This window comes from Egretta garzetta, unplaced genomic scaffold, assembly GCF_000687185.1.
Source record: "Egretta garzetta isolate BGI_Z169 unplaced genomic scaffold, ASM68718v1 scaffold54, whole genome shotgun sequence".
NCBI lineage: Eukaryota > Metazoa > Chordata > Aves > Pelecaniformes > Ardeidae > Egretta > Egretta garzetta.
In genome coordinates this window covers 1,689,076-1,706,670 of record NW_009259313.1, presented here as the reverse complement: position 1 = coordinate 1,706,670, position 17,595 = coordinate 1,689,076, and the positions used below count along the sequence as shown (strand labels likewise).

Genomic DNA, 17,595 nt, shown 5'->3' with positions numbered 1-17,595 from the left:
AGAGAAAATTCAGGGCTGCAATTGAGAAGCTCAAAAATATAGTTGCGTATTTCAAAATAATCTCCCTCTGAATTTTCTATCTTTGCCATTTTAGATATTTCTCCAAGATTTTAAAATACTGAATTTTAGCTTAATATTAAATGTCTGAAGAAACATTTTCATTTAGAGCAAAAATTTATACTTTCTATAATAAATGCTTATCTTTGGAGAATGAATCACTTTCACTTTTCTCACATCCCATGATTAAGAAGCCTTTCTGAAATCATAAAACGTGAGATTTATGGATCCTTACTCCCTAGAAAACTACACATCCCATGATTAAGAAGCCTTTCTGAAATCATGAAACACGTGAGATTTATGGATCCTTACCTCCCTAGAAAACTATTTCCTTCACAAGTTAGAAAACAGAATTTCTCACTTAAATTAACATTCACTTTTGTACGACAGTAGCATTTAAACAAGGTCATTTGGTGGTACTGAAATTCTGACGCAGCCCTGTACCGAGCCACACACAAACTGCCAAGCAGACTAATACTCAACAAGTAGGCATTTCTCATTTGGATCCACCGCTTCGCAAGACACTTGAAGCCCAACATCGTTTCAAAGTAGTCATTTAAAACCGGCGTGCAAAATCATAACCTCAGCGTCAGCCTGGAGGGGAGTCTTAATTTCCCTCGGCTGCTTACACAGCAGTCACAGCAGCCTTTTCTATCAACTATCTGTCATGGAAGTGACCCAAAACAGAAGAGGAGCCACTGTAATTACTACCATTGAAGTGGTTATCACCTGTGCTATCTTCTCCAAAAGAGAACCGTCAGGTCACTCTAAGCTCAATAGTTATGTAGAGAGGAAAAAAAAAAAAGAAGTATATTAATAGAAACAACACCACCACCCCACCACCACCCCCAACTACGGTCCATAAGGCAAAGAAATTTGTGTGGAATTATTTTTTTTTTTAACCTGACAGTTTCTTTTAAAAGAACCCAATTGAAGATATTTATACGAAATACAATGCAGGCAAGGGATACGCTGACAAGCGTCAACAGGAAATCCTACAGCAACAATAGTCTTCTCATCATGGATTTTCTCCTACAAAGTTTTTTCAGATACATGATTCAAGGAAAACATAGCACAAGACCGCTTTTCGTTCTGCTTGGGCCATAAAGCTACAAGAAATGCTTAGCCAACATGCTCAGTTTGCATTTCCAGCGCAAGTGCTAACGCATATGAGACAGTTTTCAAAACCTATGCGTGTTTGTAGATGTCTGACTGCAAGGAAACAATTCTAGGAGCCATACATCTGAAAACAAGCTACATTCAAAAAGCACTATCTTGATGACAGGAAGAATAAAAAAATAAATTCTTAATGGAAAAATATTAGCTTGAAGTCCCTCGTTTATCCCTTATACAATGTTTTTGGCTGCTTTCAGTAAGTAATCAAAAAATAATGAAAATATTTGGCTTGGCAACAAGTTATCCCTTCCCTTTCAGAATAGTACAAATCCAGCTACATAAATCTTTTCTCAGCATCCCAGTCTCATACTCTGGTGTGAGGACCAAGGGTTCCTTGAAGTAGCAAGGAAGTAATTTTGGGAGCCTGCAATTCAAACTGAGGGAACGCAAGAAGAGCAGGCTTGAGGACAGTGTCAACACAAGGCTTTGAGAAGCTTAAAACACACACGTGCAGGCATGGTTCAAACACGGCTTGGCAGCACGAGCCGGGCAAAACTAATTTAACACACAATATCACAGCCCAGACCCAGTCAGGAAGAAAGTTGGGCTAAAAAGCGTACATCATGACTGAGTGCCTCTTTAGTTCAGCCATAGTTTGGATTTTGTTATCCAGCAACATCTCCTGATAATGAACCAGTTGAGACCCACAAATTGTACTACTCAACTGGATTTACACCCTCCATAGTGAGATTCAGATTCTCCAAAACATCTTAAATGATACAGCAAGGACTATTTACACAATGTCACCCTCGCTCCCCCCCACACCCCAGGTGCTCTGCCGTATGTAATACTCTCTCTTACAATATGGGTTATTCCTCGTGAAACACCCCCTGTGTAACTGGGTGGATCAATGCTCTGGTTTTCAGCAGAAACACTGTGGAGGTTTTGGAATAGCAGTTCACAGGCCATTCGTTTCAGTAACGGTGTTTGTCTCTAAGCTTAGACACTGATGATGAAAGAGTCAAGACCGTAACCCTCTTCAACTAAATATGCTGTCAGATTTATATAAAATATTCTCAATGTCTTCCCGTCCTTATGGAAAAGGGGAGCTTCCTGAAACACCCGAGTAGTTTTTTCAGGGAAATCTTTGCTTTCTCTCTGTCGCTCCGACACTCTCTGTCACTCTGTCCCTACGATGCTCACCAACAGCAGATGCCCAAGGAAACTCAAATTACTGTCTCAAAGATTGCAACATCTTATACAAACCAATTTACCATACGTAAATGGTTTACTATCATATTCTGATTTCTTCACTCTTAACAGTGTAGTCCAAAACAATTTCCACTAAACAGCCACAAATTTCAGAAAGTTTTTAAATGCTATAAGCAGCATCATGTTTTCACATTAATTAATTCCATTAATTTTATCAGCTCACACATTAGAAAGCTGAAAGACATAGATAGCAAGTCACAAATTACCTGGAACCACCATTCACATCTCGTTTGTATGAGAAAGTACTGGAGGAGTGCTTTTTACAGAATGGGATATTTAATGTGAAACGGAGTCATACAGATGACACTGTAGGAAATATATATTAAACATGTAGATTATGACTGAAGAAAAAAAAAAAAGAAAAATGAGAAACAAGCCTAAAATTCTACTCTGCTTCCCAAATTTTGTGTCTTTGGTTCAATACTAACAGTCATCATGTGACAAAGTCTTAGCCCTACAATTTGGTTTTTAAATAAATGTTTACCTGGAAGCAAGAGTCGTCCCAGTACAGTGTCTGAGGAACTTGTCTTCGCACAACTGGGTCCCCAACATGAAGACTACGTTTAACAGAAGAGTAAGTTCTGTTCTTAGCATTTCATTAATTAGCCATTACAAATCTCCTGCCAGCTCCTCACCTAAAGTGACACAGATCTGCAGTTTGAACCATCTCCACCTTTGACACAAGAGTGCGTAATTTGGAATCTGGATACATACTAAGTTTTATCCTTCATATAACTTGCAGCCAATGGACAAATGAACAACTCTGAAGAATCGTTATGGGAAAGCCTAACTAAACTTGTTACTCCTAACATTTTAAAGGTTTCTTTTGTGATACCATCAGGCTAAACGCCACACTGCTCCCCAGCCCAGTTCTGCCGAGATGACACCAGTCACACAGAGGGCACATCGGTTCCGGCCATTTAACCTACTGTCCATCCCCTACAGAGCTCAGTAATTGGTCTCCCTGCTTCCCTCGCTGTTCATAAGCACAGAGTCCAAAGCACCACTACCTACAGATCTTCAAAGCAAAAATACAAATAATCTCATTTGCAGATACCCCCACCCTGCAGAAATTACTTGTGTTAAGACTGCAAACCTGATGCCTCAGCAAAGGGGACTCCAAGGAGAACGCTGCCACCGGCTCTTGCTGCACAGGGAGAACCGCAGTGGCTGCATTTTCTGCCCTAACTCACCCCACATGACTAGGTTTTACTGGGTTTACTAGGTATCTCACACAGGTGTCAAGTGGGCTCCCTAGGACAGCCTGCAAAGACACTGCCAAACCACAGCCTGCAAATGCTTCCAAATACACATCTTGAAAGGCATCAAAAAACCCTCCCAACTTGCTTATCTGATGGTTATGCCCGTTTTTTAAATTTTTTTTGTTTCCCTTGGGATGGACTAACGCTTCTGCCAGTCAAACACTGCTCAAATGACACATCAGTTTATGGAAATTGCTGCCCCCCAAAATTACATTGTTAAAGCATGAGGAAGGAGGTGGGGAAAGGGGACACATCTCTGATCGAACAGGTGCACTGGGAAACGTGGTGTAACTACGTCCTTCATCTCTTACACAATTATTCAAAAGGACAAGTTTCTGCTTACTTTTAAATTCACAACAGCAAAGTGGTGCTGTATGACCTAATCACAAAGCTGTATGGTGGACATCACACACTTACTCAAACACATTACATAGGGGACTGCTTTAACGTAACATTATTTGAAATCACACGGCCTAAAAAATAACCTACGGTGGGTGGCGTATAGTTATACAGGCTTCTTGCTAAAGAACATATTTTATAAAAATAAAGATGAATGACATCCCAAAATGTTCATCAGGTGATTTTCTTACAAGTAATAAAATCTTTTACTTGGTACATCAAAAGTTCTCTCTTTGAGGCACAACAAAAAATGCAAACACTAGGCTTCTGTAAGAGGGAAGAAAATGTTTTCCACAATATAATTATATCTAGAGTTTCTTCCATGGCTATTCTAAATCATTTTGCGCAAGTGTTTTGGTAACTGAATCAAATATTTTAACAGAAACAGCACAGTGAAGTAAATTAGAAAAAAAATGAGAGTATTTAAAACTAGCAGACTGATTTTCAACACATGGAAGGACTGAAAATTCTCCCATTAAATTAGTAAAACCAAAATCAGTAGCATGGACTAACATACACAAAAAATGTTATGAGTTAACCACTGAAAAATGTGCCATGTAAATTAGGTATGGGGAAAATAGTAATGGTAAAATGCCATATATTGATGTTGCACGAAAATGCTTCTTTGCAAGAATACGCCTTAGGTCCAGTTTTGTTTACATCTTCAACAGATGTATGTATCACATTAAAGTTACCAATTCCATTGAACCAGGAAGAACTGCACATAAAAGGGAAAAAAATAAAAATAATTTAGTGCCCTCAGAAGTTCAAAACTTATAAAACCCAGGATAATCATGAAACAGGAATTAAGTATCTAGCTGCAAAAGAATCATAACAACATACTGAAAGCGAAGAAGAAACTTGAGAAACGGCAATGCTCAAAGTTATTTAAAACAGTTGTCAGAAATAAAGAAACACAATTTGGACTTGTGAGACACTAGCCAGAAGACCAAACATTTGGTCTTCCTACACAAAAGCATCGCATTACAGAGGTAAAAAACCAACCAAACAAAAACCACACTTAACAGATGACCTTCAGAGTCAGTCCAACAAATCATGCATGTGGAATGGTGGTGGGGGCATCAAGGTATGGAGAACTGAGCTGAAAAGCTGAAAACAAGAAAAAGTTGTGTAAAAAGAGCAGACTAAAATATAGGTTGAAGGAATTGGAAAGGAATGGAAATACACAGCTAGAACCAGTGCGTGCATGCAGGTTCCAAATCACAAAGACAGCGAGGAAAATGTAAAATGGCACAAAACATGGCTTGGAATACTGGCATGAAGTTACAAAAAAGAACTACTAAACACCACATAAATCCTCGTGTCAGTGAGACGCAATCATTGAAATAATCTTCGAAAGGAAGCCTAATAGTTTAGAACATAGATAAAACCTCACTGGCCAAGACAATATTAAACCGCACAGGTCTACAACCCTGCTTTAGCAAGCAGATGGACTAGATAACCTAAATAATTTTGTCACCCGTAACTCCTACGATGATGTTCAGAAGATCTGACGGGCTCATGCACAATACCCTGCAGTCCTACAAGTATGTGAGCAAGTACAGTAAAAAGACATTGACATCAATTATGAAGACCAGCACAAAAATAGATATACTCCACAACCTCTTTGTAAGGCTACATTTGTTTTGTTTTTTAAAGGCACCTCATCCTCTAGCTATTGCCAGCTTTAAAAGAAAAAAAAAAAAAAAAAAAAAATCACTTTTCAGTTTGAGCAAGAGCTCAACAGCGAGAAGGAAACATCTTTCAATTCACATTTGAACAGCCACTTCTTACATTCCAATTGTAATCAGAATGACAGTCTTTAAAAACAAGCATGCTGGCCTATTAGTTTATGTACAGCAATTTAAACAACTGTAACTACATATTGTATTGTGTAAGCAAAAGCACAACATTCATTTCGTACTCACACCATTATCCTTTGTATACATAAACTCAAGAGAACTCTTAATACTAAAACATTAAAATGCACCCATGGAGTCTTCCCTTACTAGACACATTTAATACATGTTTACAATATATATACACATATATAATATACATAACTTTTAGAATTTTCAAATAAATCTTTGTAATTTCCTCTTCAAAAAGAAATAAAATAATGACACTGAAAGAATATGAGTCAAGTACACAGAACTCTCACAAAATCGAATGCTCAGTTTTGCAGCCAAGTTCCCCCCTTTCCATCATAACCAAAACACTTTATAAAAACTAAATAATCTGAATTACTATTGTAGTCATCTGTCTCATGGTAAAAGTTCTAATCTTATCTATGGAAATATATTGCATATCAATATAACGAAGTGACATATCTGAATATTCTGAGCAATAAAAGGTATTCCAGGATATTTTAGCAGTAAATATAATGTGTTGCAGGCTCAAACAGCATAGGTCAACCTTTTATTCTAAATCATATAGTTGATTTAAACTCTGAGATCAGCTTCAAATGTGGTCCCATCCCCAAATGCCACTCTAAAACCAACACAGTCAAACCCTATGTTGATATTTTTCAATGATTCCTTTTTAAAAAGTGTCAGTTTAAAGGTAAATATTTATTTATCAGTTTCCAGTCTTAACCTCAGGCTGGTACGTGGAAGAATTGCACTGGGTTCTTTCCTACTCACATCAGCACCAGAAATCATCTCCAGCAGAAATTCTGCCTTCCATTCCCATTAGAGGAAAACGCCAATTTCAGGTTTATGAGCAGTAATAACTGATGATGACACGTAACAGAAAAGAATCCACTCACCTTCCTTTAAGAAGGGATAAAAAGACTAAAAGATCTGATTAAAAGTTGTTTGTCATTCAAATCAACAGAGAAGCTCTCAACAGATAAACAAAGCACATCTGTTGAGTAATTACAAGAAGCACTCATTCTTCAGGTAACCTCATCAATGGCACGATACGCCCAGTGAAGGAGACAAGTTCCACAAATGGTGAAAGTGGGAAATACCTCTAGAAGTAGCAGAATCTCTGAAACTGATGGAACTTTGCATAGTTCCCACCTACTGAGCTAGCAGGACTCATACAAAGCATCAAGTATAGGTCTAATCTTCAAAAGAAGTATTTCACTGTTACCCTTAATGCCCAGAATTATACCCTTTTTGGCAGGAACAGAAAGAGGAGATGAATATTGGGTAGTTAAATTGTTGGACAGCTTCTTTGGAAAGCTTTGTGATAACTTCTTGTGCCAGATCTCCAAGAATAAACAGCATTATAAATCTGAATAAGTTAAATCTGCTACTACAGTATATACAGACTGCTTCAGTCTGTTGTTAATTGGGACTAGACTAAAGGCTCAGCTTGTAGCCACACGCTAATACAGTCTTTAAAAAAATTAGATAAATTTTTTTGCAAACTAAATATTTACTGTGTAACACAGAAGATGTAACAAAAACTTTACTGCATTTTAATTTATGTTAGTAATTTGCTTTCCTTTAACTGCATTTATCTTAGGCTAGCAGCCAGGTGGCTGAAATTAACTATCCGCTACTGCTCTCTGAACAAGATCTACTTTATTAATACCAAAGGGATGACAAAGTGCCTCTCACACGACACAGTAACGAGCACGTGAACTGACACTTTTTCCAGGTGATTTAATTTTAAGTACATTACGATTCCTCAATGAAAAGCATCCTAGGAAGTTTCCCTCGTTTCCTACTCCCTGATGCAATTAGACCCCTTCTTTCCAGTACTCCCATTTTATTAATAGAGAATACATAGACCTAGTTTCACCCAAGGCCTGCCTGGACGAAAATTCACACCCTCTGAAATAAAAGCATTTCTTTTGTTTTTTAATTATTTGAAACTGAGAGTTTCCAAGCTCTCAGCACCAGCTGAGCTCACAGAAACCAGAACAAACACCAATTTAGAAAACAGCACCCTGCAAAACTAAACACTTACAAACATTCTCTGAATTACAGGGCAGGATAAGAAGACTCATGCCCTCCTCTTCTCTTTTGTGCAGCTGGTTAAATATATACAAAGCTAGAGTTGAAAGGGAAGCACTCTGTCATACAAACACTTTAGCCAGGGCATCTGCTCCTGCACTGGCAATATAACATTTGGAGGGGTGGAATGCCACATCATGAATGGACTCATCAAATTTTTTGCGATGAGCAGTGAATTCTTGGATGCAGGTCTTGCTTTCAAGATTCCACAAGCGAATCGAACAGTCATGACCTAAAGAAAGCGGAAACAGTTTTCTCTGTAATTCTCATGTCTACCACCATTATGAGAAAAAGAAAATGAAATCTGAATGTACTTACTGCCAGACATCAAATACAAGCCGTTGGGATCAACAGCTAAACTTGTAACTGCATCTAAGTGAGCTACCATGGAGTGGATCAGTTTTCCTTTGAAAGAAAAGATTTATCTAGGTTATTTTCTGCAATCACTTTGTTACCTGTATTCACTGCTTAAACCCTACCACAGCTCTTATTATAAATACAAGATTTTGTCCCATGACTGAATCATTAAAACTACACAAGAAGTCAATGTTTACAGTCTCAGGAGAGCCACAGTACCAATATCACCAACATTGTTAGACCTTTGGTTTTATGGATGCAAAACCACCGTGAAGCTGCAATCACTGTGCATTTTAAGTATCTGCCCCTTAAATGAATTAAGCAAGTTCAGGGGTAAGATCTTGACTGAGAAGGAGGACGGGGGCTGAGTATACTAATAAGCAATGAATATAAACTATATAAGAATATGGGATAATTTTAGTCAACTCGGAGAGAATTAATGCTCTATTACAGCTTATTATAATTACAGTAATGATTTCGTGTTAAAAATAAGAAATCATGGGTCAAAGGTGGTTTTTTTTTTTTATAAAACGAAAGAAAAATGAGCGGCTGTTTCCTCTACTATTTGTTACAGAACTACATCAAGCTATCTTCAGCTTTTTCCTCAGCTTCCATCGCATCCTTTCACCTCTTATTTAACATGCATCTGGGGGGTACCAAACTTAAAATCAACAGGAATACTGAAAGATCTCAATTTAACTTTTAAGACAGTGTGACCCTGAAGCAGAGAAGTCACAAACTAAAGATTATTGAAATTCACAGTCAGAATATCAGATTAATTCTACCATTCCTATCAAAAAGCCCTTTAAAATATAATTACACATCTCAGCGAGACTCTTGCTACACATCAGAATAAGAATTACAAGCTGTCCAGCTGTTTTTATGGAAGTGAGAGATTTGGAGAAACCCAGTGGATCAAATTGAGAATGATGCCTAAAAGGGAAATTCTACCTCCAAGCCATGAAGCTGAGGTCTTGGAAGCACTAAAAGAATGCCAGAGCTTCCTGCCCTCAGATCAAAATAACACAGACAACGCAACAGAATAAAGATGTATGCACCTGAACATTTTAAAAATGCTTCCTTTTATGTTAAATGTTGATAACCCCCATACATAAAGCATTTTAGAAGAACGTACAGAGAATGATGCAGGTTTCTCATCACTGTGTCAATACAGTTTCAACCCGCGTGACAATCTTTGGGCTCTACTGGTGATGAGAGATTTCTGTTTCAGAGGACATACTATTCTTAACATCCCTCGGCATTTACGTGAGTAATACTAATCAGAATGAAATTCTGTTTATGTTTTATGTTATACAACTGCTATGATTAGGACCTGCTGAAAAGATGCATACCTGTATTGTTGTCATAGAATTTGATGTGTCTGTCTTCGTGAGCAGTTATACTAATTGGAAGAGTTGGATGGCTGATGACTCTGTTTATCTGACAGGAGGAACTGACTGCTAAGAAAAAAGCCACACGTATCAATACATGTAAATTGCTTTGAATACATGTAAAGTTCTTTGACAGACTACTACGAAGAAATAAATATGTAATCAATTGTATCTGCAAAATAATTCTTACTTTTATATAATGGAAACTCAGCTAGCACCTTATGTAGTGTGGTTTACTTGAAAATACTTTCCAAATTACACACACACACAGAGGCATACATAAACCATACCTATGAGTGTAAATACAAGCACATAAGGTCCAGCTTTTGGCCATGGTTTTAGATGGGCGCATCAGGCAAGAATGTGAAGCCAAAAACTGGGTGAAAATACCTTTTTTGCACTTCCCCACCTCCACACTCCTCCTCTGATCAAGCCAAACTTTCTTCATAACAAAGAGACAGTATAGGAAAATTAACATTGCAGGCAGTATATTTCCAAGCAAACAGGATCCTGTACCCTCAACCTTACAGAGCAAAACCCACCTACTATTATTTTGATACACATAGATTAAAATTCTTATTGAAAAGTATGCTGGACTATTCACAGGAGAGCTATTTTCCTGGCCTTGAAGAATCATGAAATATCATACATATGCACAAAAAAAGAATAGGAGTTTTTTATCTAGAAATCTAGGCATTGCTGTGATGAACAGACTAGTGCAAGAGTGGTCTTAAGAAGCATAGATTACCACAAAAACACAACTAACCACTGCACAGAACATCAAAATACAGTTTTCTTCTTTCATGTGGGAGTTGACTGGTTTTAGTTAAAACTGCTGCCAAAAACCACTCCCATCATCAAATCAAAATTCTTACTAAAATAAACAAAATGTAATACTACTGTAAGATCACTTGCTACCAAGGTGGTAAAGACTTCGATTTACATCTTTCTATAAAAATTTGGACCCTCAAGTAGTGTCAGCATCCACAGGACACTTAAAAAATAATGAAAGTGTAAGTTAAGGAAAAACATGTCCATATTAATAAACCTCCCATAAAAGTATAAAAAACATATGAGATTGCATCACAGCCAGCTATCCTCAGAGTTTCAAAATGCCAAGCAGAGCGAGGCTTATACTGAACAGCGGAGTCCCTAAGTGGTGGCAGTAGGGCATTTCAGGTGATTCATTTTCCTCTTGCCTAGTTCTTGTAGAAATAATTATGTATTCTTTTTTAAATATACGTAAGCTTTATAGTACTGTTACATAACTAAAAATACTAAACAGGGAACTGCTGGTTGCCTTACTGCAGCCTCATTTTCTTAAAGGAATATTACTGAATTACAGTAAGGAGGTGGCAAAAAAAATAGAAGGAAAAAAAGAAGAAAGGTAATGTCCACTGAATAGATAACTGATATAAGACTATTTTTTCAGACGGGAACAAAGATGTGGGTTAAAAAAAGAAATCCTGCACAGCAAAGAATAATACAAAGAAGGGAGATGGCACTTTCCATTCCCTCTCATAAAACAAACAAGAAAAGCCATCAAAAAAAGGGCTTACTCCCTTTTAAAAATATAATTATACAGCAGAATTCACTGACATAAAACTTTCAGTAGAAAAAGCTGTAAAATTTTAAAACAGACTGAACGTTTATATTGCTATCATGTTACCCTTTTGGCCTGAATATGAATCCTCATGCTTCAGCTCATTGTGGTCTCTTTCTAATGCTGCGGTAAAACAATAAACTGATATCAGTCAGGCTCCTTACAGTTTCCTCTAAAACTTCTGACAGTGGCCACTGCCAGGATCGAAGGCATTGTGTCGGACCTTGTGAATACTCTTCCACTGGAGCTTTGCTTTTTTCCTACAGTGAAAACTTTAACTAAAGCCCAATTGCCAATGAGCCAAAAGCGTACATAAAACTTAGAAAAGGGATACCTCTGAGAAAAAATAAGAAGGAACACACACACTCCCAAATTTTTAATAAATTCAACTTTTGATTTGCCTGATGTTACCTCTATCTTGCAATTTTGGACTGAAGGGAGAATAGAAATCTTGAAGCTGCAAAGGTCACTGGGTTCTATTAAAGAAACCCGCGGGTTTTTTTGTGCTACTCTTCCCCAAAGAGGAATTCAGATAGTGTGGGCTTGTTTCTACCTTCTTTCAAAAGTATGTGCACTTTTCTGCTACTGAAATACCCACGATGTCTGTTATAGTAACGATAATTCACTGTTACATCTCAAAACACAGCTTGTAACATAATTCATGTTATAATTTATCATGACACTGACTAACTGCTTGGAAACACTGAAAAGACTATCAACAGTATGGATCTTAAACAAGCAATTTCTTTGGGGTGGTTTTGTTTTGGGTTTTTTTTGATACGTACTAGTATCTGCACTGGACTCCAGGGTAAGAATTCGTTGCCGTGTCTCCATGTTAAAAATGCTAGTGTGTCCACTGTTAAACGATGCTACCATGAGGCTTGGGTCACTGCTCACAAGATCTACTGATGAAGGGATTCCCATTTCTAGAAAAAAATTTAGAGAACATTTTCATAAGATTTAGTTGGTGCAAAGAAAACAAAAAAACAAACACCCCAAACAGTAAGCACTTTAGTATCAAAAGGGTCATGACTGTGATAGGAAATGTTACATTTTAAAACCTACGTTACACCAATCTAAATAGATTGCCCTGCATGATCACTATTTTAATCCTATTTTTCTGATGTGTATATCAACAACATTCTTTACTAAGACACTGTATCCAGAACTGCAGCTTTGAAAAAGAAATCTACTTTGAAATTAAGAAAGTAAGAACTCCCTGCCCCCTTTTCCTTCATTTAATTGTAAGAGCAATTCTCAAACATCCATTGCATCAAGTAAAAGGACATAAAATTGAAGTGGTAAAATCATTTACATGATAGATGACTAATGTTATTATTAATTTAGGCAAATTCAAAGCTTAAAAAACCCCCAAAGCTTTCCTGCAAATGTTATATGCTGACATTGTCAGCATGGAAAGTTACATAAATGCTTTATAAACTCCTATTACAAAAGCTTCTTCCATCCTGCCTATTATGGTATACGTGCAATCTCCTTACACTGTAGCCATCTGAACACTGCAGGACAGAGGGCCAAATCAGCAGAGCTTGGGTACAGGAAATACTCCTTAGAATTTTTCTCCTTGAATGTCCTGTTCACCACCCACTATGTGAAAGAACAACACTGGCTGCAACAGATGCCAGGAGGAGGAAGAGGTAGAGAGTGAGACACTGAATGTTAAGCAACCTAATGTCCATGGACCCAAATAACGCAGAAATACCACCACCTCTCTCCAAACCTAAGATCCATGGGAGAAACATCTTTCTTGGACACACGACCTCAGGAATGTTGCTCAGGAATCGTGGTACTGATCTACAGATACTCAAAAAACAAGCCAGAAAGGCTTGGTGCAAGAAGAAAACATAAATTGTTTCTGAAGTGACCTTTTCCACCACTGCCATGTCTGCTTATCTGCAGCTTCCTGATAAGCCTGCAATGGTTAATCTAAAGGATTTAAATGATGACTGCTAGATATTTTAGAGAGTTTGTTCAAGGTTCTCAATAAGCCATAGAAAAATCCGTTTCAAAGGAGGATCTTTGAATTTCACCAGTGGGTTTCATCCCAGTTTGGAACATAAAAACCCCAAAGATTAGCTCTGTGAGGCAAGACAACTCCCACTTCCCCCTTAATTTAATAATGAAAAACCAAACCAAAACAAAAAAAACCCCAACACACAAATAAAAAAACCACTGCCGGGAAGTTTTCAAAGTAGACTGGTAGACAAGCTGGCAGAGAGCCAATTATATTTTTCACAGAACCCTGCAGACCTTTGGAAACATAGTTCTGCCGGACAAAAATATGTGAAGCATTTCTATTTTGCTCAGCCTATTTTAACTAACAAGTAATGACAGATCTGACCAGCTCTACATTATAATTTGGTAAGTCTGTTCAGTGGCGTTCCCCGGGGGTCGGTATTGGGACCAGCGCCATTTCCATTTTCACCAGCAATGTGGACAGTGGGATTGAGTGCATCCTCAGTAAGCTTGATGGAGAGGGACTTCTTACAAGGACATGCAGTGATAGGACAAGGGGTAATGGCTTTAAACAGAAAGAGCATTAGATTTAGGTTAGATATAAAGAAGAAATTCTTCACTGTGAGGCACTGGAACAGGTTGCCCAGAGTGCCGGATGCCCCATTCCCGGAAGTGTTCAAGGCCAGGCTGGATAGGGCTTTGAACAACCTAGTCTATGTGGAAGGTGTCCCTGCCTATGGCAGGTGGGTTGAAACTAGGTGATCTTTAAGGTGCTTTCCAACCCACACCATTCTATGATTGTGCCAAAGTGCCTCAGTGTTGTTCTGAAGAGCCAAGGAATTGTCTCAGTTCATGGGTTGCCTTTAGGACCATCAGCTCTAAAAGAGTGTGGCAATGTCAACAGGCTCATTCTAGAGCACTTGGACAGCAACTTCAAGAAAATACGCTCTAAAGAATAGGATTTTGATTTGTGCATGACATTTTAGTAACTAAATCCAAAGGACTAAATTTTTTCAATTAGCAGTGTTTAGGACGACTAGGTTAGTTTTATTTAGTTAATGCACAAACTCAGAAATTCAACTGAAATCTCTGTGTTAGAGACACAAGGAATATAACCTGAGAAGGTACAATGACACTGGCCTGAGCTGAAGCACTGGCTACTCCAAACCTCTGTTGGGGGAAGAAAGGGCTTTTTATTCCGGGCAAGCCAAAAGCAAAGGCCTAATGGAAACTCATCTTGAATCTGAACTATGGAGTTGATACATTATACTTCATGGTTCTAGTAATATCAGCAGACCATCTACCACAGTTGGCTTTTAGGTATGTGTGTCCATGCCCCTGTGTGTAGGTATCTATTCAGCTGTTGTCAAAGGACAAGGGACTCAAAATTTACTCTTCCCAAAAACATTCATAAAGATATAAAATCCAGCAAAACAAACAAGAAGGATTTCTATTGAGTAGCCAAAATTACAGCAATCTGAACAGCGATGCTCATGAACTTTAAGATAGGGCAATTTTCTGTACCTTGATTATCGTTAAATATATTGAGAGCTGGAGCAATTTCTGTAGCTTTCCATAGACGTATAGTGCCGTCTGCTGAACAGGACAGCAAACGCTGGTGTGCTCCACTGTAAACCAGACCCCATACTGCATCTGTATGGCCTACAAAAGCACCTCTTAGAACAGAAGGATCTGTGAACAAAACACAACAATTTCAAAACAAAATTTAAACTGAGTCAATAGTTCTATCTTGTCCATCCATAAAAAAACCCAAGACCAATCAGGTCATATCAATATAGAAGTCTCAATGATTCTTGTAGGAAAATGCTTGAATTTCATCAGCGTATGTGGCATTCAATTACCCAGTTTACAACTAATGGAAAAAAAACAAAGTTTCAGCAGAAGGGACAGTATCAAAGGTAGCAAAATGCATTTTCATTTTGAAATTCACTCTCAAATAGCCGTTAATGGCACATCAGTTCCTTTTTTCCAAAAGCCAGCTCTGAGGCCAACTGCATTTGAAGCTATGAGAAGTGAAAAATGTTATAAAACACACACCCAACGCTGACATCCATTCAGATCTGGTAAATCTTACTGAACAGGCCACCTTAGCTGTTTGCAGACATCAACAGCTTTGGTCTCAGACTATATAACCTCTTTTTATCTCAACTGCACAAAGATTTGTTGATGAGGAGGACATGAAAATACACATTTACTGTACTTGCCAAGCATCAGGTTTAGTCCTGCACTTTTTCAACCTAGATGTTTCACAAAACTGTTAAGAGATCAAGGCCTTTTTTAAGAAAATGACAAATGTTATCTTCTCATCAACCAGCATCAGTATTAAAACAAAAATGTACTTAAAGTAACTGAAACCAACGTTCAGTTTTCCCTTTTAAATTTTCAAAGAAGCATTACCTACAAATTAGACTGTTTTAGCCACATAACACTGATGTCACTAAATGTGACATCACTGGTGTGTGTGACAGCAACGTACCGTAAGAGTCATAGGGGTCGATGTTCGGGTTGGTTGTATTCCAGCCGTGGATGAGGCCATCCGTTCCCCCACTGTAACACTGTTCACCATTACTGCTCATCACCACACAGAGCACTGGTCCACTGGAAGACCCCCCCCAAAAAAACCCATTGACTATTAATGTTTTACATTATGTGAAAACCAATATCAACGGAATCTTCAAATTTCCCTGTTAGATACAATTCACTTGCTGCGCAGACTGCAACAAAAATTCTGCATAGTCAGATCATATGCTATAACACTTCCCACAAAAAAAACCCCACAATATTTGGTAATAACTGCAATCAGGACAATTTAATCATTATGCACATGAAATATGAAAAGCATCACACTTTTAAACTAGCTTTGTTATTTTGCATAAACAGCTTTTTCCCCTTTTTTTAAGGTCTAAGGCTCTTTCATGAAACCAGTTCAGTAATTTTAATTCACTGCAAACAGCTTCATCCTACAGATGCACATATTTGACAAAAAGGCAAGAGCTGTGATGATGAACAGAACACCTAATCGAATTTGAACTGTATAATTTGTAGATTTTTCTTTTTAAAACTGTGGTGTACCTAGCTCAAGACATAAATAATTTTGCAGAAAGGAGATAAACATATGTAGATATTTTAAATAACATGGAACTAAACGCATCACATGAAATCACTAGCTGACAAGGTAGAAATTACTTTTTAAAAAAGTTCTGTGTCTGCTTAAAAATCATATGTTTCTCAAAATATGACAATGTTTCTCAGGAAATACTCACTTATGTGCTCTGAAGGTATATATTGGCTCTACATCAAGAGAAGCACTCCTAAATGAAGTATAAAAATATGTTAACATGTATATGATTTTACACAATGCTTTACAAAAATGTGTCAGAATTGCTAAATTCTTAAAATCACCACTATGTCTTTTGAAGTATTTCTACCACAACGTCCTCTCCCAACATGATTTTTCATATGTCTAGGAATGCTTTGCATTCTTTCAAAACATGATCGGATCTATTTGTTTAGTTTGATTTCAGTTTTTTGCTTAAAGACCTTCAAGGTAGAGAGTCCACAAACTCTCACACACCAATCAAACCAGTAGGTAGGTACACCAATGGTGGGGAAGGAGTGGAGGGCCATCACATGGAATATATCATTAAGTGTTTCCAATCCCTATCAGGGGAAAGGAGCTTATGGCACCTTGTTTTTATACCAATGTTGTAGCACGGTTGCAAACCACTTCAAAAACTGTTTCTCTGAACTTTACCCATCAGGTGCTTGTTACAGACTGCAGGAAGGCCACATGCTTTGCCCAGTCCTCCTAAAAGGTATGATGTACTCCCTTACTATATCAGCCCCCTAATAATTTGCTCTTATTTCTGCAAATCCCCAGCAACATGCAACAGACTGTGTACAAACAAACCTAGCAACATCTCCACCAAAGTTTAAAGCTGTACATGTGTAAATGTATATATGTGTATACATACATGCATATATATATAAAAATGCATTTTAATACATTTATATACATATGCAAGCACACTAACAGGCCACATCCAAATATTTTCACTAGTAAATTAATTTCCCATGTTATCTACAAGGAAAATATAAAAAAGTTAATGGTTTTCATTTTCACAAACAAAACACATTAATGAACACACATGGATTTCCTCTGTCACTCTTTAGAA

The 17,595-nt window shown here is 37.6% G+C and overlaps 1 protein-coding gene across 5 annotated transcripts in view; it reads right to left on the bottom strand.

The window, feature by feature from the left end:
- Positions 1-315: 315 nt before the first annotated feature.
- Positions 316-17,595, bottom strand: part of STRN (striatin) — a 72,872-nt gene continuing 55,592 nt past the window's right edge. For 4 of the 5 annotated variants that reach the window (XM_035892001.1, XM_009636443.2, XM_035892003.1 and 1 more), the window contains 7 exons: positions 16,684-16,731; positions 15,897-16,018; positions 14,924-15,091; positions 12,211-12,351; positions 9,784-9,891; positions 8,393-8,479; positions 316-8,306 (listed from right to left, as the gene is read on the bottom strand). In XM_035892001.1, coding sequence (XP_035747894.1) covers positions 8,137-8,306; positions 8,393-8,479; positions 9,784-9,891; positions 12,211-12,351; positions 14,924-15,091; positions 15,897-16,018; positions 16,684-16,731 — 844 coding nt within the window. In that variant the 3' untranslated portion in view covers positions 316-8,136. The remainder of the gene's footprint in view (positions 8,307-8,392; positions 8,480-9,783; positions 9,892-12,210; positions 12,352-14,923; positions 15,092-15,896; positions 16,019-16,683; positions 16,732-17,595) is intronic. The other variant, XM_035892002.1, reaches the window with a different exon arrangement.